Below are 21787 nucleotides of genomic sequence, written 5' to 3' on the forward strand. Positions count from 1 at the left end.
AGAGGTACCGTTTTAATTGTGTTTGTCATTTAGCTGTATCACACGAAAATAATCATTAAATCAAAAGCAATGCATTGTCTCATTTTGTGACAGGTGTCAGAATGTTTATTGGATAAGCAAAATTATACTTTAGTACAATGTTGATTTAAAAAACTAAACAAACCAAATTAAAATGGCTAAAACTGAAATATACACTGCTTGTAGCACCAACTAACACTCTAAAGTGGATCTTTTTTCCCTTTAGTATTTAACTCTGCTATTGACTACGATAAACGTCCAATTCATTTAAATGGCATGGATAGGCTGTGAATCTATCAATGCCAGCCACTCCCAGTCAAAATGGATTGGACATATAAGTGCCATTATTCGCAGCCAATGAATTAACGGAGTGCCCTATAAAGAGTTAAGATCTAATTCTATGGGACATTAAGGGAACATCAAGGCCTGGAGGAATATTGTGCTTCCTTGGCTGTGTGACACCACGGTATTGCAAGTGGCTTCCAAAGAAAACATCATCTTAAACTGCTGACTTTGATAACAGAGGGAGTTTGTTTTTTTATGTGCACTTTAGCATTTTTCCAGTCCCACATGAGTTTGTTGACTGATGACTTGTTTCTCTGATCATTTGTGAAAATCAAGGTTCTAAAGTGCATGCAACGCCGCTTTGATAGGATTCAACCATGCCCTGGCTCACAGGCTCTGGGGGACTTCGCGTATGGTGATTGGGTTGGAGAGGAAAGTGGGGGTGCTTGTGTGGAAGGGCATGGGAGGAGGCTAGATATGAATGACAAAGCAACCAAGAATAGCTTAAATAAGATTTGACAAAAACAGAATAGAAGATGGGCAGTCAAGACAGTCTCATTCTGAAGTGATAATTTTTTTTGGGGTTAGATTGGATAACTTTTTTCATCCCGTATTTGGGAAATTTCATTGTGGCAGTAGCAAGAGGGTTTCATTTGTTCATTTTCTGGACCGCTTATCCTCACAAGGGTTGGTGAAGAGTGCTAGAGCCTATCCTAGGGCACTAAACGGGGGACACCCTGAATTTGTGACCAGCCAATCGCAGGGGTTGAATTCAATGCTAGTCAATGAGTTAGTATTTTGCGGGCCCAAAAACAATGAACATGGAGCCAAAGGATCTTGGTTCTAATACTTGATATTTAAAATGTTATTTTATTTGTTTTATAGGCGTTTAAAAGGTGCGTTGTGAGTAAATTATGCAAGAATTTCATGCACACTTATGACCCCAAGGAACGGCTGCTCGTTTCCTTTTCTTTAGCAACATGTTTCAACCATGTGTTCATTGTGCAAGTATAAACATTGACAGAATGCTCACAGTTACCAAATACAGCATCACACATCTGCTCGCCATTACTGTGGTGGAACTTTAAAAGGTAACACAATAGTATTATTATACCCATATAAACACCTGTTACTTGCATGTTTGTATATACATATGTATATATATATATGTACATATACATATACACACACACGCAAACACGGATATATGCTATACTGTGAGAATCCAAAAGGTCGTGACTAGTGAGGTGTATTTTACAGTACATGCCTTTGCAGATTGTAATGTTGATTCTGGAGGCCTCACAGAGGGCTGGCCTGCTGTTGGCCAGAAAACATCACTAGCACTAGGGCCATGTGGGATCATTTCCTTTAAAGAAAAAAAAAGGGCGAAAAAAACCTTTGAGTTTTTTCTTTTTCACAGCTCATTGTAAGCAATCAGGCAAATAGAAACTTGCAGTTGTACAGCAGGCAGGCAGGAACGTCTGACGTTAGACAGACCACCACCTCTTTCACCTTCAACACACTTGTCAAGAGAAGACCTGCAGATGCACCTGAGTCAAATTCTTCCATCACCTCCACAGACAGACCAACCCCAGGGACTGGGACACATGTTTTTTTTAAGAGCGCTGCAGGTGTTTTGAGTTGGAAGTGACAATGCTGCCCATTGTTTGTTTAGTGTTCCTCCTAGCGGGATCAGGCCAGGCCCAGAGTCAGCGTCGGACCCCCAGGCAGGACAGCTCAACCACTCCGTGGCGGCAGGTGATCCAGTGGGAAAACAACGGTCAGGTTTTCAGCCTGCTCAACAGTGGGTCTGAATATGTTCCAGTTAGAACAGATGCCGAGGACCAAGACCACCGTATAGTGGTTGCCGACACCCGCCCTCGGTCACCACGAAGACCCCAAGGTGGCAACGTTCGCAGACAGGCGCCTTCACGGGGATCTTCTGAGACTATCCGTGGACAGGCCAGGCACCCTTTCGGTTTTGGACAAGTACCTGATAACTGGAGGCGTACATCGAGCTCCACAGGTGGAATACCCTTCCAAAGGGCCTCCGGTACTCGGGCCAGACAAACCACAGGCTCCTCATCTTACCCTTCATCTCCTTATAATATTCCATCCTACCCTCAATATCCCCTTCCTCAGCCGCCCGTCTACCAACCTGTGCCTTTTGAGCCTAGTTATGGAGAAGGACAATACAGGAGCTATGAACCACCCTTTCAGCCAGTTCCCGGTGGGAGTTATGTCGGCGGACAAGGTTACAACAGTGGGGGGTACGGTGTGGCACCTATACCGCCTGCCTCGCAACCTGATTTCACAGATGATGGGTACAATTTCTATCAGTCTTATAGCTATGGAGCGATCCCTGCAGCTCCTCCACAGGTACAGCCACCCTTCTCAGATGGACTAGACCGCAGATATTCTCACAGTCTCTACAATGAGGACTCTGCTGCCTCCGCCCCAGAGAGCAGAGAGGACAGGTCGGACCTTGACGAAAGAGCACCGGTACGGAGCCCTCAGTATGAGCAATTCCCACCATTTGCAAGACCGCAACCTCCCTTCCAGCAGTCCGTTCCATCTGGCAGAAACTCTCCCAACTCTGCCAATGAGCAAACCAACGTTGGGGGGATATACCAACAAGAGCAAAGAGGTAAAATAAACTCTTTTTTTTCTCTGCACTTGGAGTAGTTTGCAAAAATGACAAATGTACACATTTTGTTCAGGAAGTTTTCTCTCCAGAGAGGCTGGGCGTTTGAAGAACAGTCTTAAAGTTCTTTAAATATTTCATAGGTAGACAGACTAATACTTCACTTGCTGTCACTAAGGGGATTCTCCCCTTTCTCGTTGCAATTCTTTAAAGGAATTCGAGTGATGCAAAAGCCGAGCACTCACTCTCACTACCCACTTAAGTATTCAATCATCATGTTCCAGCACATTTATCAGATGTCTTAAGCAATGGTTGTAAGAGTCAGCCTTACTTTTTATGGTAGAAACAGGGTGCAAATTCATTAGTTACTGCTTGTGCTGTTTTTCTTTTTTCTTTTTTCTTTTTTTTTAACTTTGCCCAGCACACAAGAAGCACTGTTTGAATGGGGGGGACTCAATGTGTTTCACGTGCAGTTTGGCAACAGCAATAGTGACCTCATTGGGTCCGGTGAGAGGTGGGGCTCCTGCCTGCACTTGAGACAAGAGAGTGTAAACAAGATTCAAAAGGGACGACTTGGGACGAGGGGGGTTGTTTACACAGAAAATCACTACCCCAAGTTAGGAAGGGCCATATGGAAAGTCCCTGCTACTCTTCAGAGGTAGAAGAGGCCCAAATTAATTTAGGTCAATGAATACAATGTGGGCCCTTTTTGTTTTTTCAGTTCCTCACAAGTTTGTGGTGCAAAAAAAATGTACAATCGCACAGAAAAATCTGTAAACAAAGCAACATAAAAAGAATTCAAAGTATTAATCCATTATGTGCAGGAAGAAGAACATGAACTGTGCCAAGTTAAAACGACCAAACAAAGTTTCCAAGGTAACAAATCGAGATGGCCACAGTGAAAAGTGGGTTATTGAGCAAGAAACAGTAGGAAGAAATTTCTCTACATTCAACTCAAGGAAACAGCAATAGCACTTGACGTGAACATTGTCGATTTCTAAGAAGGTCCCTTTTGGTGCCTCCACTTTATGAAAAACTGTAATCCCTTCATCCGCACAAGGACGACTATCTCGCAGTTATTTCCGAAAGATTACGTAAAAAGGTGATTAAAAATATATATATAAAACATCAGCAATGGACGAGACCCATACACACGATAGGGAATGAGAAGTAATTCTTTACAGTTGTTTGCAGTTGCCAGACTAATAGCCTCTAGCCACCACACAGTCATTTTTAATTAATTAAGACCACTGCAAAGCATTCCAAGTTATTTGGCTTGTCGGTTATAGCATGATAGGACGGAAGAATATTACCAATGACTTCAGTCTTTACAAGGTTGATGGTAGCCTGTAACAGACGCCTGCCGGACATGTGACAAGCAGTAAGGCAGTATTCAGACTCCTGTCATTTTAACTTTAGCTCCCTAAAGATTCGATTTCAAACAGCATTTAAAGAAGCAATTTCAAACAGCGGTGGGAACTACCTTGCTAACAAATTGAGGTGTGTGATATTCATTTGGGAAATCTCTTAATGGGCCAATTTTCCAGTCTACTGATGTTGCTCAAGTATAATTTAATATGGTAGCAGAATGCTAACATATTCCAATATAAACTGAGAAGAGAAAGCAATACGGAAGGTGATTTTAAAGAATGTAGTGAGATGTAAAGGCTATCAGCCAAATGGCAAGATATAGAAAGACATCAAAATGACTACAGAATGACTAAACCTGATCAATTCCGAGTTTGCTCAAATCTTTTTATCCTACCACAAATGAGAAATGACAAAATACTAAAATGAAAAAATATGTGATGTGCCAACTTCTAGGACTATAAACCCTTTTCCCCCCTCTCATGTACAAAGCTCCACAGCTGTACGCTGTGCTAAAACTATGAGTCACTGTTCATCTTTAATTTGACCTCAATTAATGTGAAATACTCCAAAGTGCCGTTCCTCTGCAGCTCACTGTCTTTAGCTTAAAAGTATCTCAAAGGCTGCCTTGTCTGTAATTTTTACAACTTCTTCAGTATATAAAATGCCTGGCAAGGTCTCCAAAGCGTGCCCCACTTAGAGTGTAATATGTGGCATTGTCACATGCTGTTGAGAGCCGATCAGCTTCGGTCCCTGCAAACACTTTATCCCCGTCAAAAAAAAAGAGACCCAATTTCCCGTTTCCAAAGATTAGCGGGGAAAGAGGACAAAGTCTTTTCTCAGTTGAAAGAGAGGGAGGGATAGTGGAAAAGCAAAACGGCGGTGGTCTCACATGTGTCTTACAATGTTTACATGGTCTGCCCCAGGAAGTGTACCCTGTCCTACTACATCTGCCTCATGCAGAGAGGAAATGCTGAGAAGGAATATTTGCAAAGGAAGCTAGCAAACAAATGCTCCTTTAAACTCACCCACATGCTAAATACTGATCAAATCACATGTCAAAACTACTTACGCCGTTCCTATAAAATGCACCCTAAACATAAGTCAAGTCAATCACCATTTGTTTTGTACACTGCTAAAAAAAATAAGTGCAAGGTAAATCATTGGATGTTGCATTGAAATGCAAAATGAAACAGGATTGATTACAGATTACAAGTGTGTATGGCTACATGAGAACAAATGTTCTAAAGCAAGACTTCTTGTTCAAATGTTCGTGTGAAAACTCAGGAAATCCTCGTCTGTGCTCACCATGCATAATACTAATTGCACTCACTTTTCCATTAATTCCATAAATGTCCAAACTCTGCATTACAGTGGTATATTACATATGAATACAAAAAAACAGGAAATGGGACAAATCAAATGCTCTCTAGTATAATACTCAGCAAATCTCGGATTTAAAAAAATAATATAACGTTGAGATTGCTGTTGTTTGCTTTCCTACATGTTCATTCTTCTCCTGCAGCTCTTGAGTAAACAATGACGAACTCATGCTGAATAGCAATAAGCCTTCCTGTGAACCATCTTGAATGTTTTCCAGTCATGCATCATCCCCCTCAATATTCGACCCCTCAACCTACACATACTTCATTAAAGGTTAACCTCATGTGACAGGTTCATACTAAAAACAAGTGTCAAGAAAGATCGCATCACATTAGCCCAGGCAGCATAACATCATCTACATAAAGCACTGATATTAATAATAAGATACATTTAGTTTGAGGCAGAATATGCAATATAATCTCTTTTGTGAGCATTTTACGCACGGATCCCAAATGCGACCCTGTGGCTCGGTCAGCCAAACTCAGCCCTGGTGTGGAAAGGCCGATGGAGCATCTCATTAGAAAAGCGTGACAATCATCTGGAATGCACGGTAATTAGCGGCCAGAGGCTCTGAGTACCGTGACCCATTCTTGAACCTCCAACCCCATTGCACTTGCCCTCTCATGTCCTCCATCATTGCTTTCATAAATGCCAGGGAATTAAAAATTGATGACAAATCTCCAATGTGGCTGCAAAGGGTAGGATTGTGGAAGGATTGGAAAAGATGAGCCGTGTCAGATGACTTGTCATGATTCATACATTGATTTCTATAATATAATCTCTCAATTTGAACACAATCTTTCCCTGACTGACTTTCAAATTGTGTGGATTTCTAAACAATTTTCTCCAAAGAAAACGCCAGAATTTGAATGTATTCATTGAATGGCGCAACGATCCTTGATAGTAAATCTTTACTAATGGCAAAGGCCATTTTAAAAGTAGGTGTTTAACCTTCCTAACTTTCCCATTAGTCTAATTTGTTAAACAAGGTTATGTGAATACATTTTAACCTCCTGCGTTGACCAAAATATAAATTGATCAGCTTTAAAAACACTTTTTAATTGAAAGTCATTAGTCTTAGGTAGGGCTGAATATTTTAGAACAGAAGACCTTGTTAACCAAAGAGATTTCCGAACTAATAGATAGACAGACCAAGCATTTACCATGGCTGTTTTGAATAACTTGTTTGGCTCCTGAATCAATCAAGTTATTTCTCATCTTTTCTTTATTAGGATTGGCTGACCTGGTTCCAGATCCCAACTATGTCCAGGCTTCAACTTACATTCAGAGAGCTCGCATGTACTCACTGCGCTGTGCTGCTGAGGAAAAATGTTTATCAAGGTAAACTTCATACAATTTATTCTTAGTTTTGTCCACAAATATGGAGAACCTTTAAGTTGTATGCTTTTTTGCCCATTCCTCTACTGAATAGGGGGTTATTTTGCGGTCTTCTAAGTGACACATGAATGACAGGTTGTATTCTAGATGCTCAATTTTTGGGCAAGCTTATAAATTCGATACTTGAAGAATCACTGTTTGAAATAATGACTTGTATTAGTCCTATTAAGACAAATACCCACAGAGAACATAGGTCCTTTGTGCATGGTAAATTACTGTCATTTTTATAAAACTGACCTTTAACAAGACGTCACAAATGATTTTTGTTATAATGGTTTGTCATGAAAACAGTTACATAAAATGTTCATCGTTGCTTTAATTTTGGATTACATCTTGCTGTGTTAAAGTTTCGTTTAATTTAAAAAATAAAAATGCCTACAGTCAAACAAACAGACCACCAATGCATTAGATCTCATACATCCCCAAGATAGGAATCCTTCCCTTAGCTGCCTACTCTAAATTAAGAGGTACAATACAAAAAAAAATGTTACGCATTTGAATTTAAATAGTGGTCAATTTTGTGGGCTTCAATCGTCTTTAAGTCAATAGCATGCTAGGACTGCTGTCTCCCTTCATTTAGATGACTATAAAAGGAGAAGCAACTAGCCAACCCTCAAAGCCCTTTCATATCCTGTCTGAATTTGTGGCAATTACCACCAGATGGGCAGCCATAATATTCTGTTCACTCCTAATGAAACAAACACAAGGTCTGACTCGGTTTTTCTGCAGTTGCTTTGTCTTTTTTCACACTGAAGCAAATCACTTATCAAGACCTTGCTGCACAACACTTGATGAGTCTTATATCCGGCGGAATACATTATGAATAATCTCACTAGCCAACCTTTTTTTTTGTCTTATTACACGAAGCAAACAAACCAAACCATTTGCCTCCGTTTCTCCCTTCAGTTCAGCATATGCACCAGAGACCACCGACTATGATGTACGAGTTCTACTGCGCTTTCCACAGAGGGTGAAGAACAAGGGCACTGCTGACTTCATGCCCAACAGGCCACATCATACTTGGGAGTGGCACAGCTGCCACCAGTAAGTACTCCTCAGAAAATTTGTGTAAAGACAATATGATGTTTTGGCTCCTGATACCAATTTTGATCCCCCCCAAAATACATTTTCCTCAAACCATCCATTGTCCAATGTCCATCTTGCAATTGTTGGAGTACAGCTTCCAGTAAATGGAGTTTTAAAAACATTTTGTAGAATCAGAAAGCTAATTTTTAGGAAAAAAATGTTCACTATCTGGCAACCTGTTGCCCAGTGTAAAACGTTTTGTTGACTGCCACCATTAAGCGTCCATATCTCACATTTCTACTCACAAGTCAAAGCAAACACATTAAACAAATGACTATATATGTATCCTGAAAATCCATCAGACAGGTCATTCCATTCTTCAAGGAGCTCAGGCCAAGAAAAACTATCACAGTGCCATTTGTCCTAACAATATACGTGTTAGAAGAATGTCCTGGTCATAACATTGTTTTCATAAAGCTGTAACCCTGGTCAGCTCCATGCAGTTGGCTCGCTATCAATAGAATTCTTGTTTTGACAAGACACCCATCAAGGTGAGTCCCTTACAAAAATTCACATGAAAACACAAAGGCTGGTTCCTGTATGCCATGTATTATTAAGATATGTTACTGGCATCCTTAGCTCCCTCTGTGGAAATGTTTGACTTGGCACGAAAAGACCCCTAGTGAAACAAATTGAATGTCACTCAGGAATTCCTTGTGAATTCAGTCGGGGGTTGAGTGTTATTGCTCTCACTCCTATGATGTTATATTTTACGTTGACGTTCTTGCCAAGGCTCTGCCCAACTGTCGTGATGGATAAGGAATGCAAGCGGCTATTAAGTCATTGTCAGTGCTGTGATTGTTTTTATATATAAAATATTTGCATTTGTCAGTTAGCACTGACACACTCCCATGGGCGGGAATCCAAGACAATCATTGTACTGAGTGAGTTGACAAATCAATCCCTTTTTGAGATTAAAAAAATAGTACGTATTTTATTTCTTTGCTGTCAATCCATGGCACTCAATCACATAGCTGCTCAAGTGACAAAGCTGGAATATGGGTTAGTGGGGCACGCGGTTTGCTCATAAAAGAAGATATCTTTCCCAACAAGGCATTTCTGTGAGGATACGTGATTTTTTTTCCTGAGTATTGAGAATTTCTATCATGTGGGCGCATGCCTTCTTTCAAAGATAAAGCAAACTGCTATTTTTTTAAAAACAGCATTTTTTAAAAAATTGAAACAGCTCAAAAGTCATTTGAGGTCTGCATTTGGATAGTAATGGAAAAAAATATCTGTAGTTGCCATGGCAACCAACAATGTCTCAACTTTAGTGCTTTACAATGCACAAGCAAGGACAAAGCGCAGATTGTTTCAGGTGATTCACTAAAGCAGAAAAAATTATAAAGCTGCTTTTGGATTACTTACAACCAAATTTGAATTGTGTCTAAGCATTGCAAGATAAGGCATAATTCAAACCACATTTCATATATTGTTTATATTGTGCTGCAATAGTGATAAGAGCATTGTCATGGCGACCGATTTACTTTTGATAATATTGACAGGCAGGGCAGAGCACGTCACTATTTCCATGAGCCAACATCTGAAGTAATTACACAGAAAATCCTAACAATCGGTTTCCATGAATTTGAATAATAAATGTTGTACTTCATGGGCATTTACAAGGAGCACCAAACAAAACACAGAACTTTGGCTGTTCTTCGGCATTCTGGCATTGCGCAAACATTGCCCACATTAAAGTAAGCACAATTTTATGTTTTTATGTGTTTTATGTGTTTTATATTCATATTTATGTCTAAAATGTCTTTTCTGTGTCTGTATTCTCACCCTCTTGCTACTGTGACAACGAAATTTCCCAAATACGGGACGAAAAGTTATCCAATCCAAAACAGATAAAAGGAGTAAATGGGGATGGTAATAATATGACTTATGCTTTTTTAAACCAATTTTTTGCATGGATGGAATATTATAACTCAAAATTATTTCTGGAATAATAGTTGTCACAGGCCATGTCTAGTCGATAGCGAAGAAAAAAAGAAACTAACTTCATTGTCTCAAAACATTTTTGGAGGATACCCAAGTACTCACAAAATATATTCCATTCGAAGCACCACGGTTCTTAAGTTCTGTCATACTGCTGATGTTTCAATTGATCTTTCATCCACCAAACATCTTTTGCCAGCGGCTATGTAACATTTAGAGTTCATGGGTGCTGCTATATACAATATATCTTCATATATTCCTCCTGGTAGTTCTATGTCTCTAGTGCAGGGTCACTGGTGAGGTAAGGATAGTCAGAACAACCTCCAAGCTGGAACTTTCTGTTGGAAATAGCTTCATGACTAGCAATGAGGGATTTGAATGATTTGCACATGATTACAAGCTATCTGCTCTGCATCTTTTCAAAGCTGCTTTTTTCATAGCTTACATAGAATGCAGTTACAGCGTCCACCTTCCTTCAGTTGAGCATTTCCATGTTTTTCCGAAGCTTTACAAATACACACACAAGGCCAGGTAATATATTTATATATTGCATCAAACACCAATGCTGGTTTATTGACACCCTTACCATGGTATAGTGATTCCAGAGATTTATCAAAAATGAAACATGGGGATTTAAATTGCATCAACACACACACGCATAAAAGAAAGTGTTTTTATCATGGTAAGAGGTAATTGGTCACTGGAAAGAAGGAGTACAGTAATGGTCACTTTGCTTACTCATTTAACAACCTTTCGCCTAAAATGTTTTGCAACATGGGGTATAATAATAATAATGAAGCAATATTTAGACAATCTTAGTTTGTGTGTCTTTAAGGCTCCTTAGAGCTTACCTCACTGTAATAATGCCACAAGGAAATAAACATCCATTTAATTACATGTTATTGAAATATGCAGTATACTATATATCACATGACATACTGTGTATGGTAATTTTATGAGAGTATTTAACCCACTCACACAAATGTCCCTTAGAATGTGCATTGAACAGTCATGATAGTTATAAAACAAACATTTAAATCTGTTCCATGGTGACACAACCTTCATATATAAAATCATCTCATTGAAATGAAAAGAAATAGAGTTAATCACCTTGTCAACCCACGTCATCAGAGGAAAAATATTATTGTACGAATGCATCAAATTGCTCTGTATAAAACATGCAACTGCAATAAACGTCAAGTGACATTTTAAAAATCCAGTTCAGCCACCACTTACCATTCTGATCCATCAAAGCTGTGCAAATGCTCCTAAATAAACAGCCTCTACCAAAATACTCCACAGAGAACCACAATAATGCCAGTCTTGTGTCGCTGCTGCACGCTTATTTAGCATTTGCAAAGTACGCAACGTGTTGATATGTCATTAATTAACCTCCCTTGGCTGTGAAAGATTCCATTAATGTGTGCACGTCACGGAACGGATTTACACATTCGCTAGTACGAGTTCACAATATTAACACAAACATCACAAAGTTTCATGGGAATGAGCTGAAGTCACATTGGTGTTTGTTTGCCTCCCAACTTGGTGACTGATCGTTTTCCCCTCCGACTCGCCGCAGGCACTATCACAGCATGGATGAATTCAGCCACTACGACCTGTTGGAGGTCAGCACTGGCCGCAAAGTGGCTGAAGGCCACAAGGCCAGTTTCTGTCTGGAGGACACCACGTGCGACTTTGGACACCTAAAGCGTTACGCCTGCACTTCGCACACTCAGGTGATAAAAAAATGACGCTTTAAAGCGGCAATTACAACCCGCTTACAGCATAAATGTCAAACTTAGACCCATGGGCAAAATTTGGCCCACAGTGTAATTATACCTGGCCCCCAAAATGTTCATTAGTTCATTACAGTTGCCCCACTGTTGTATAGTGCATGCAATGCTAGTATTACATGACATAGAAGGCTTTTCCTGTGTTAACATGCGAGTCAAATCTATCGGATGACCTCTCCTTTCTGTTGCAGTGATTAGCCATCACTGGGATTTTTATATCCCGGTTTGCAGTTAACTGTTGAATTAGAACATGTGTCAAAGTGGCGGCCCGGAGGCCAAATCTGGCCCGCCGCATCATTTTGTGTGGCCCGGGAAAGTAAATCATGAGTGCCGATTTTCTGTTTTAGGATCAAATTAAAAGTATAGATGTATATTAAATTTCCTGATTTTCCCCCTTTTAAATCAATCATTGTAATTTTCTAATCATTTTTTTCTGTTTTTAGTTAAAAATCGTTTTTGTAAAATCTAAAACTATATTAAAAAAAGCTCAAATAAACTGAATATTCAGGGCTTTTAATCCAGTTCATTTAAAAAAATCTAAATATTATATCTAAAATGGTCCGGCCCACGTGAAATCAAGTTGACGTTAAAGCGGCCCGCAAACCAACCCGAGTCTGACACCTTTGAATTAGAATATGAAAATAAAGTGAAAAGTCAATTGAAACAATCCAAAATCATGCAATCATCTTTTATTCGTCTGTTTGCTCAGGGTTTGAGCCCAGGCTGCTACGATACTTACAATGCTGATATTGACTGTCAATGGATTGACATAACCGACATCAAGCCTGGAAACTATATACTAAAGGTGGGAGCCTACCTTTTACTTTTCTAACAATATATTCTTTACGCTGTACTGAAATCTCCTGTATTTCTTTTTTTAGCTTACGGTGAACCCCAAATTCCTGGTGATGGAATCCGATTTTACCAACAACGTGGTCAGGTGTAATGTCCACTACACAGGACGTTCTGTTACAACAACGAAATGCCAGATCGCACAGTAAGTGAAGATTTATTAGTTGTCCATAAATCCTACAGTACGGTCCTTTTACTCAGCTTCCTGACCTATGACACATGAATTCTGATTGCAAAAAGGTCAATTGTACATTCATTTTCTGTTCCACTTATCCTCACAAGGGTCATGCTCTGGCAATGTGCCGCCCATTAGTTAGACCTCAGAATAACAACAGCAATTTGAAGAGGGAAATTCAACTGATGGGAGACTTTTGCCCTTCCTAAACTAGATGGACAAATTTTGTGCAGGTCAATGTTGTGTCCCTCCCCAGAAAGGACAGTAAATTAGGTTTCACATCAGGTCACAGTATAGAAATTATAGTCTTTTATGGCAGCTCCGTGAAGAGCATCAAAGTGTATCGAATTACTTAGGACTTATTAATGGACTTAATGGCTTTGCCGTCCAAACTATTTGATGATTTAACAAATTGTGTTCTCATTTTTTCAATTAAGATTAATGGGCTCTGAAACTTTACATTTTTTTCGCCTCTCAAAAGAAAAGATGCAGAGGAGAAAAACTATTATTTCGATAAGAAGTTGAACAAAAGTTACAAACAATCTTGTAGAGGTTCATTCTCAGTCATTTCTTTCCTTCAATTTTTATTATTGTTTGGATTTTTTTCATTGTGTTGTCCATTAGAATAGGTTATCATATTGTGAACCAACTTTGTTCTCCACTATAATATTTCTGACTCCCAAATCCTTTATCTTCAGGTCATGATCCGGCACTGGAAGGCCAAACAACCACACTCGAGTGACCCAGACTGCTCTTCCACTGGAATGTGAATGGAACTCGTCGGCTCGCTGTAGATGTTTGTTTGTCTTTAGTGTTTTGTTTTGCTTGGATATGGGGCAACCCACGTGATGGAAGAAGTGGGATCCGCTTTTGGCACTGATTCAATTGGTTAAGTTTGGGTTACTTTCAGACAAAGGTGGGCAATTTCCAATTCGTCAACCACATAACGCCCTCTAGATTATTTCATTCAGAACTCTATGTAAATCCTAAAACAAAAAAAATATTTGGAAAAGAAAATACAGCAAATGCTAGAATTATTTAATTATGTTTTTGTAAGCTGCAGTACTTTAAGTTGTTTTTCTTTCATTTAGTATTCTCCTCCAAAAAGTGGAGCCGGAAGAAAAAAATACACAAAAAAACACCTTAAATGATCAGGTTTTCTCATTCATTTTTATTTGCTATGCCATTTTAATATATTTCAGCTTCCACATTCGGCAAGACTGCTCATAGTGATTATTTTGTTACCATGCAATGTCAAAGCACAGGCGCATTTTAATAGGCGTGTGGTGACAACTCACCACCCTCTTAGTCTAGTTGAATTATGAATAAAAAATGAATCACTCCATTGATGGGAAAGAAGGAATCCTGGGAACATTTTTTTTAAGGAAAAGGTGCACATTGGCTGAGAAATTGAAACATTTTTCCCATCAGGACCAAAAGGTAGTAATTATAAGCCTTCTGTTAATGCAATTCATGGTTTCAAAACGTATGTATTTCTTATAGTTGTTGCCTGCATTCTAATTGACGCCATGCTACTTAAAACCGCTAGCTGCCTCATCCTTCTTCATGATAGGATCAGCCAAAATGTATTGCATGATCATCTCAGAATTCAACTCACAAACAAATCAATTTCCACTATTCAAATAGCTGAATATTTTTGTGTACGTCCCTATTTACAGTGGAAAATGCAACAACAAAAAACTACTTATATGACGATGAAATTGGGTGTCAAAACACTTAATAGCACTTTTGGATAACAAAATACTATTTTTTAAAGTTAGAACGATTTGTCTTTTGGGGAAAATTTGAGGATGCACCTATGTATATTTGTTAACTTTAACCAGTAAATTGCAATGTTTCTGAATGTACAGCATGACAAAATTATATTATGCCCATGCATTTTTTTTACTCTTAAGACACAAAAATGAATTTTTGGAAATTCCTCTTAAGACACAAAAATGAATTTTTGGAAATTCCTTTCAAATTGAGTTCAACAAAAGTTGAACTCATAACTATTTTTATGAGAGAAGTATACGAGTAGCGTCTCACATTGTTAAAGACTACTTTGACATGCAGTGGTTTTCAAATAAAATTTAACTTTAAAAAGGTGCTCTCATTAAAAAAAAACTTTAAAAAAAGTTCATCATTGTACGCAAGCTGTACGATTACACTGTCTTTAAATATCAACACTGGTCAGGTGGCACATATGATCATCAATGCCAATGCCCTTTTGGGTGGAATAATGTATGTCAATAATTCCACTGATGCATTACTGACTGAAGTTTTGACAAATGTATTTGTTCAAGATGTGTCTTGTCTGAATTTGTATGTGATCAAGGTTGGAATAAAATTCTACAAACTCAGAATTTTGATGCCCAAGTAAACAAAACAATCCAAGCCTCCTACCAATCATTGGAAATCTCATAAGGTACACCCACTGAATGTAATCTTTGCAATGGCTTTATTTAACTCATTGGCTACCATTGACAGCAATAGACGTCCAATATATAAATTTGACTGGGAGTGCAGGCAGTGAATGTTCAGTTTCCGAATTGATTTTACATACATTGCTCTCAACCAGTTTACAGATTTAGCCTGATAAATCTGAAAAGCATTTTTAAATTCATAAAGTCAATGAGCGCATAACTCAGTGCCATTGACAAAGATACACGTCCAATCATGTGGCCGTCACTTTTTTTTGTGAACATAACATTACACAAGCACAGCTCTTTTTGAAGGAAGGTATTCAGAAATGAAAGATCACATTGCTAAAATATATACACCACACCATTTTTCTGTCAATGCATAAATAATAATACAATGCAATGCAAGTGACCACAATAAGAGTTTGTTGTAAGGTAGTTCCTACCTGACTTATGCAAAAGCAATTCTTCAGAAATTAAACTCCATTAGACACTCATTGGTAGTACTGGGTTAAATACTCTTTTTTTTTTCTTCTTCTTTTTTTTCTTCTTTTTTTCTTCTTTTTTCTTCTTCTTATTTTCTTCTTTTGTTTTGTTTTTATTTCTTCAGAAGCACTGAGCAGGGGGTCTCAAACTAATTCTACTACTTATCAGACCCAACACAAACATTTTAACTCAAGAAGTTTCTGGTAAAAACAAACAGCACCTGACTGCAATCAACTGATTATCCTGGTAAGACACCTGATTGGTGAAAAGGGTGTTGTTTGGTTGGAATAAAAAAAAAACTGCACCCACCGTAGTTCTTTGGTTTGGGACTCCTGACTTAAAGGCATAGCTTCAATAAAATAGTAGAAACATTGGAGCACAGAGTTTGAATTGAATTGAGTGCTTTTATTGTCATTATACAACTATAATTGTGGTTTGTTTGATACTGACCGGCTGCACGTACATGATGAAAATCAAACATTTCACCACAATAATGCGCTATTGGATTGAGGACAGTGAATGTATTGGCATGTTCAAGAAACATGTCTAAGATTATTCTGATGAAATAGCCAACAGATCGGGAGAAAAAATGGGGATGGACATGGACTGAAATTGATATGGTAAATAAAAATACACAGATGTGGTGTTGCAACGAAGCTTAATTCGCTACGGAGAGGCCCAAAGTATGCCCGGGAAAATATCCCCACTCCACTAAATTATCATTACAACCTGAACCGTTGATGAGGGCAGGATGGATCCATGTATTCGTGTTGTTGACATCTAATACTGACCCAACCGACCATCTGAATGTCGCAGAGAAAATCAAGACTCATCAGATCAGGTAACGTTTTCCAATCTTCTATTGACCAATTTTGATGAGTTTGTGCAAATTGCAGCCTCGGTTTCCTGTTCTCAACTGACAAGAGTAGCTCGTCAAGTTTCGACATGTTGTGCGTTCGGTGATTTAACCTGTTGTCACGGCCAATCCGCTGCCTCGCGTGTCACCAACCCGTTGTCCGGGTTTCATTAACCCATGTCTGTAAATCTACGTCTTCTTTGTTTGTTCATTTCTAAATGCATTGAATTGCTTGTGGTTGTTGAATGGCTAATTGGTTCATTAGCAATGCAAATTAAAGTGAGTGGTCAGTGTCATTATCCTATCAATCAAATATAATTGCTGTTTTTTTTGTATTAAACATAGTGCTTTGTGCATATATGTATGTATATATATGTGTGTATATATATGTGTATACATATGTATATATGTATATATATGTGTATATATATATGTATAGATGTGTATATATGTGTATATATATGTATATATATATATATATATATCTATGTGTGTATATATGTGTATATATGTATGTGTATATATATATAAGTGTGTATATATATAAATATATATATATATATAAATGTATATATGATTTTTATTTTTTGTTTTTAGTTAGCGCGTCGGCCTCACAGTGGGGGATCTGGGTTCAAATCCAGGTCGATCCACCTGTGTGGAGTTTGCATTTTCTCCCTGGGCCTGTGTGGGTTTTCTCCGGGTACTCCGGTTTCCTCCCGTATTCCAAAGATATGCTTGGTAGGCTGGTTGGACACTCTAAATTACCCCTATGTACGAGTGTGAGTGGGAATGGTTGTTTGTCTCCTTGTGCCCTGCGATTGGCTGGCCATCAATTCAGGGTGTCCCCCGCCTCTGGCCCGAAGTCAGCTGGGATAGACTCCAGCACCACTCCGCGAACCTAGTGAGGACAAAGCGTAGAAAATAAGATGAGATATATATTTTGAATGCTTTGTGCTTACTCACACTTCAATTCCCTGCAAGACTTGGTTACAATCCCCCACAAATAGAGAAGAAAAACTGCACAAAGTGTGGGCAGAGTGCTTGCAAGAAATGATTTTGTCCCTAAAAATGAAATAGAGTTGTCTTTTGATGAAAACACAGACATGTTATTCAGACATTTCGGAACTATAAGAAAATGTAAAAAGTTTGGGGATGTATAAACAAATTACTGTTATGCACCAATGTAGCAAAAAAACAGGGTGATGAGGACAGCATGTGCTTCAGCAAAGTGCAAAAGAAAAATTGCCCAAGGCGAGCGCAGAGCCAAAACCCAGCAGACACCCACTGCATTACAAAGATACGCGATATACATAATGCACACTGTCAGAGATGCCAGTGCCAGCATGGTCTCTGGGAAAACTGGAGCAGCGGGAGACTTGAAGTACAAATCAACGCTGCAATCTGCACGCAGAAGAAAAAAGGATGCTGTAATGGACCGATGGATAATGCAGAAACCCTTTAAAATATTTCTTAATTATAGTTACCATTACCAAAGACATCACGCTAAATGCAAAATTACCTCCTCTACCCCCCAAAAAAAGTTTATGTATACTATGTATAGTACTTTTTCCACAATTGTACAAAATATGTGTTAGATTAGCAATTTTAAACATTGAAGCAGCGTACGTGTGCACCTTCTAAAGTAATTTCTGACCAATGAAGGTGCAGTGGGGTCGTGCATGACTGCTGTTTACATTTTAACCTGGTACAGACTGTTTTCTTTCTGAACATACACGGCCCAAATAGAAAAGGAGACAAGTTCATCAATTTAGCCCCTGAATCGGAATAAAAAAACAGCCTTAGTGAGCAGAATTTACATTCAAATGCATTTATAGTATGTGTAAAATCAGTGTGATTGGCAAACAAATGACTGCTGCCACATAAAACGCATAAAAAGAAAAGTGCACAATGAAACTTGCTTTAGCAAGCCCAGATAGGTCTTTATCTACCAAGCAAATACCAATTCCACACTGGTTACGATATACAGTGGTACCTCAACCTACGAACAGCTCTACCTACAACATGCTCGAGGTACGATGAAAATTTTGATCGAATAATTTGCCCGCGATACGATCAAAATTTCGAGATGCGACCAAGCCAGGTGGCCATGACATGACAGGCTGTTTATCATTGTAGTCTTTTTTTGACACATCTCTTTCATGTATAACTACTATATCTATGAGCACTGAACGATTTATTCAGACAAGTTTCGACCAGAAAACGCACAACACGCATGCGCGGGCAAAAAGAGGGCTTTCTGGGTAATGAAGTATACTCGTGCACACAACACCGATAGCCAATGGCACCCTTTCTCAGAATAAAACGTCATTACCCACAATCAATACGTGGGTAGGCTGTTATTCCTTCCTTAGCCTCTTAGCTCCCGCGATCTCTCATTCAAGACTACTTCTCATTGGCAAGTGGTCGTGCGTTATCCTATTATCGATAGTGAACGTGAGGGTGGAGGCGTGGCAAACAGCTAACCCGCCTAGAACGAAGGGAAAAAAAATACAACGAAATTAGAATTCAGTTTTGTGTAAAGTTACATTAAACGTATGTTTGAGTGTCTGTATATATTAATCCAAGTTCATTTAAATTTGTTTGTTCGTTTACGAGTGCCGTGGATAAAGTCCCCCCGAACACCCTCCCCCCTCTGCCTCCGTGTATGTCGCTGTCTCTCCCCTCCGCGAAATGCGTCTAATTTTACTTCTATTAAACACATTTTATTACTATTAAACCACTAGTTATGTGTTACTTTGTTAATAGATGGCGAATTAGAAGAAATAAAACATTTTTTCCAATCCAATATCCTGTTTTTGGTGTTTTTTCAGAGGGTTGGAACGAATTAATTTGTTTTTAGTTCATTTCAATGGGAAACTCGCTCGAGTTACGAAAAGCTCGACATACGATCTCAGTCCCGGATCGGATTAAGATCGTATGTCGAGGTACCGCTGTACTTGGTAAGCAAAAAGCAACATTCAAAACTAATAAAACTCTCCTCTTATACAACGTATATAAAGCAAGAAGCATTTTGCAGCTTCAAGCATGATTCCAAAAGAGGATCAAGAGCAGTGAAGCAAGACTGATTAGATCTTACAAGTGTACCTCCTGGTAGGGATGTTACTGACAGCCACACTGCCGGGGAATTCTGCTACCGAGGAAAACTCCAAGGAACGCCAGGTGATGCCTGTTCCACCAATTCCAGATTGTCCATCAATCTCAAAGCACATTTAGGCAACTATAAGCACTTCGCAAGTCATTAAATACTTAGAATTTCTTCGCAATTTGCAGTGAAGTTCCCTCCCTTTTAAGATTATTGCGCTTTTTATGCCAAGGGAGACTACTTGGAGTCTTGAGGGTTGCCTTTTGCATGCAGCGAGCGAGTGGCTCGGCACCAAGGCCGCAGGTAATTCATCATGCACGAGGTTAGCTTTGCGACCTAATTATGGGAATAAAGAGGCAAAAGAGTGACGTTCCCATTTCGGTGGGAATAAAATCATCCTTGCATGGTGCAAGTCGGAGATGCTGGCTGTGACCGCCCGCCTTGAGCCACGCTGTCATTGGGCCTCATAACAAAGACAACTTAATTCCTTTTCCGTTTTCCTCCTTCACCAGTTTTACAGAGGATGTCCTCAATTATCCATACATTGTAAAGCTTAAACACTTCTCTCACACGGCAGCTCATGTGCATTTTGGGTACTGTATTTCTTGTATTTTGATTTTTTTAAGTGTATATTATTCAGTTTTGCTTGTATTTAGGGCTCCTGCATTAAAGTTCCTTTCTTGATTATTATTTTTGCCACTAAATGCATTTTTTTACAGTTCTTAAGCCAGTGTTTGCCAATCTTCCTTGAGCGAATGCACATTCAAACAAAAATATCACAAAACCCCCAAAAAACAAGTACAATGTAATGACTAACAAGCTAAGTATGCTTTATGAAAAAAAGTTTTCATTGAAATTAGTCTAATGGCGTCCACTATTGTCTCTCTTAGTCAAAAAGCGAAAGCCCTGAACCATGTTTAAAACATGCAAACATGAAATTGTATTACTTTTATTTGTAACTCTCATTAGTGTCTCTGTGTCTTATGCACCCTGCCATATTTATTTCTTTTTATCATCCAATCTTTTTTGCATTCTTACTTTTTTAATAATTAAGAAAATCGGAAAACTCCAAGATCTAATCTGGCAGGAAAAAAAGACAAAAGTAGGGTAACTGTTGTTAGGATTGTCTATGAAAAAAATATGATTTTTAAAATTATCTTAATTATTATATCTTTAATTATCAGCAAAAAAAATACTCTAAACACCCTCCCTCCCTACGAGCTTAATCCACTCATTCTAAATTCTCTAGCCATGTTAAGAATAAGAGGAAGCACAAAAAAGTCTTTCGATCTAATGCATGCCAATGAACAGGAATGACTTCAGCTGTTGTGGGGCGAAGCTCTCATTTTTCTTTGCTTCCTGCGATTTCCTGGTTTCAATTTGGATTAAGTCTTTTGAAGGATATGATATGATTGTCGCCATTTTTTTGGAAGATATATAAAGTCTTGTTCCTAAAAAAAATCCTCAAAGCAGATTCATGGAATATTTTAAGAAACCAGCATTGAAACGAAACCAAAAAAAACTATTAATGCCTGCACTATTACACTGAATGTTGATGTAATTGCAGTTTTTCTATCTCGAATAAGTAGACATAATGACACACAGAAGTTTCCATTTATATACTCATTCTCATAGTATAATTTTCTTTTCAGAATATTTTACTTCACAATGTCATATGTTGAAGTCTTGTCACCACATCATGCAGAGTGGACTTGGTGCACATTTACAAACTAATCACCGTTTAATTCAAGCCGACCAGCCTATTAACATTGTCAGTTATGTGTAGATTTTTTTTCTATTTGTATAACTTGTTGGTATTTCTCGCCTTCTTCTATCCATATAAGCATCCTGCCATATGTTACTAGACTCAGCAGCTTTAAGTGCACAAGCAAGCACAGATCTACTTTTTTTTTATTAAACTTCTTTTAAACATTTGTGATTACAAAACAAATTGTAGAAAGTATCTTCTGAGT

General features: G+C 38.6%; 3 protein-coding genes across 4 annotated transcripts in view; 2 read left to right on the forward strand and 1 right to left on the reverse strand.

The window, feature by feature from the left end:
* Positions 1 to 16669, reverse strand: part of insyn1 (inhibitory synaptic factor 1) — a 144533-nt gene extending 127864 nt beyond the window's left edge. The window contains exon 1 of one of the 2 annotated variants that reach the window (XM_077594952.1): positions 16647 to 16669. The gene's annotated coding sequence lies outside the window, so the exon portion shown is untranslated. Of the gene's footprint in view, positions 1 to 11362; positions 11445 to 16646 lie in introns of those variants that run through there. The other variant, XM_077594950.1, reaches the window with a different exon arrangement.
* loxl1 (lysyl oxidase-like 1) lies at positions 1755 to 14889 on the forward strand. The gene is made up of 7 exons (XM_077594938.1): positions 1755 to 2950; positions 6931 to 7039; positions 8003 to 8140; positions 11706 to 11862; positions 12629 to 12724; positions 12801 to 12916; positions 13645 to 14889. Exons 1-7 carry the CDS (start codon positions 1957 to 1959, stop codon positions 13649 to 13651), a joined length of 1617 nt encoding a protein of 538 aa, XP_077451064.1. The 5' UTR covers positions 1755 to 1956; the 3' UTR covers positions 13652 to 14889.
* Positions 16189 to 21787, forward strand: part of igdcc4 (immunoglobulin superfamily, DCC subclass, member 4) — a 57951-nt gene continuing 52352 nt past the window's right edge. The window contains exon 1 of the mRNA XM_077594932.1: positions 16189 to 16696. The gene's annotated coding sequence lies outside the window, so the exon portion shown is untranslated. The remainder of the gene's footprint in view (positions 16697 to 21787) is intronic.

This window comes from Stigmatopora argus, chromosome 2 (genome assembly GCF_051989625.1).
Source record: "Stigmatopora argus isolate UIUO_Sarg chromosome 2, RoL_Sarg_1.0, whole genome shotgun sequence".
Classification (NCBI taxonomy): Eukaryota; Metazoa; Chordata; class Actinopteri; order Syngnathiformes; family Syngnathidae; genus Stigmatopora; species Stigmatopora argus.

Excerpts from the sequence above, each read along its gene's own strand:
- loxl1 (XM_077594938.1), top strand. The coding sequence starts at position 1,957 with ATGCTGCCCATTGTTTGTTTAGTGTTCCTCCTAGCGGGATCAGGCCAG. Across the intron at positions 7,040-8,002 it reads GAGGAAAAATGTTTATCAAG|TTCAGCATATGCACCAGAGA; the intron begins GTAAACTTCATA and ends TTCTCCCTTCAG. Across the intron at positions 8,141-11,705 it reads GAGTGGCACAGCTGCCACCA|GCACTATCACAGCATGGATG; the intron begins GTAAGTACTCCT and ends GACTCGCCGCAG.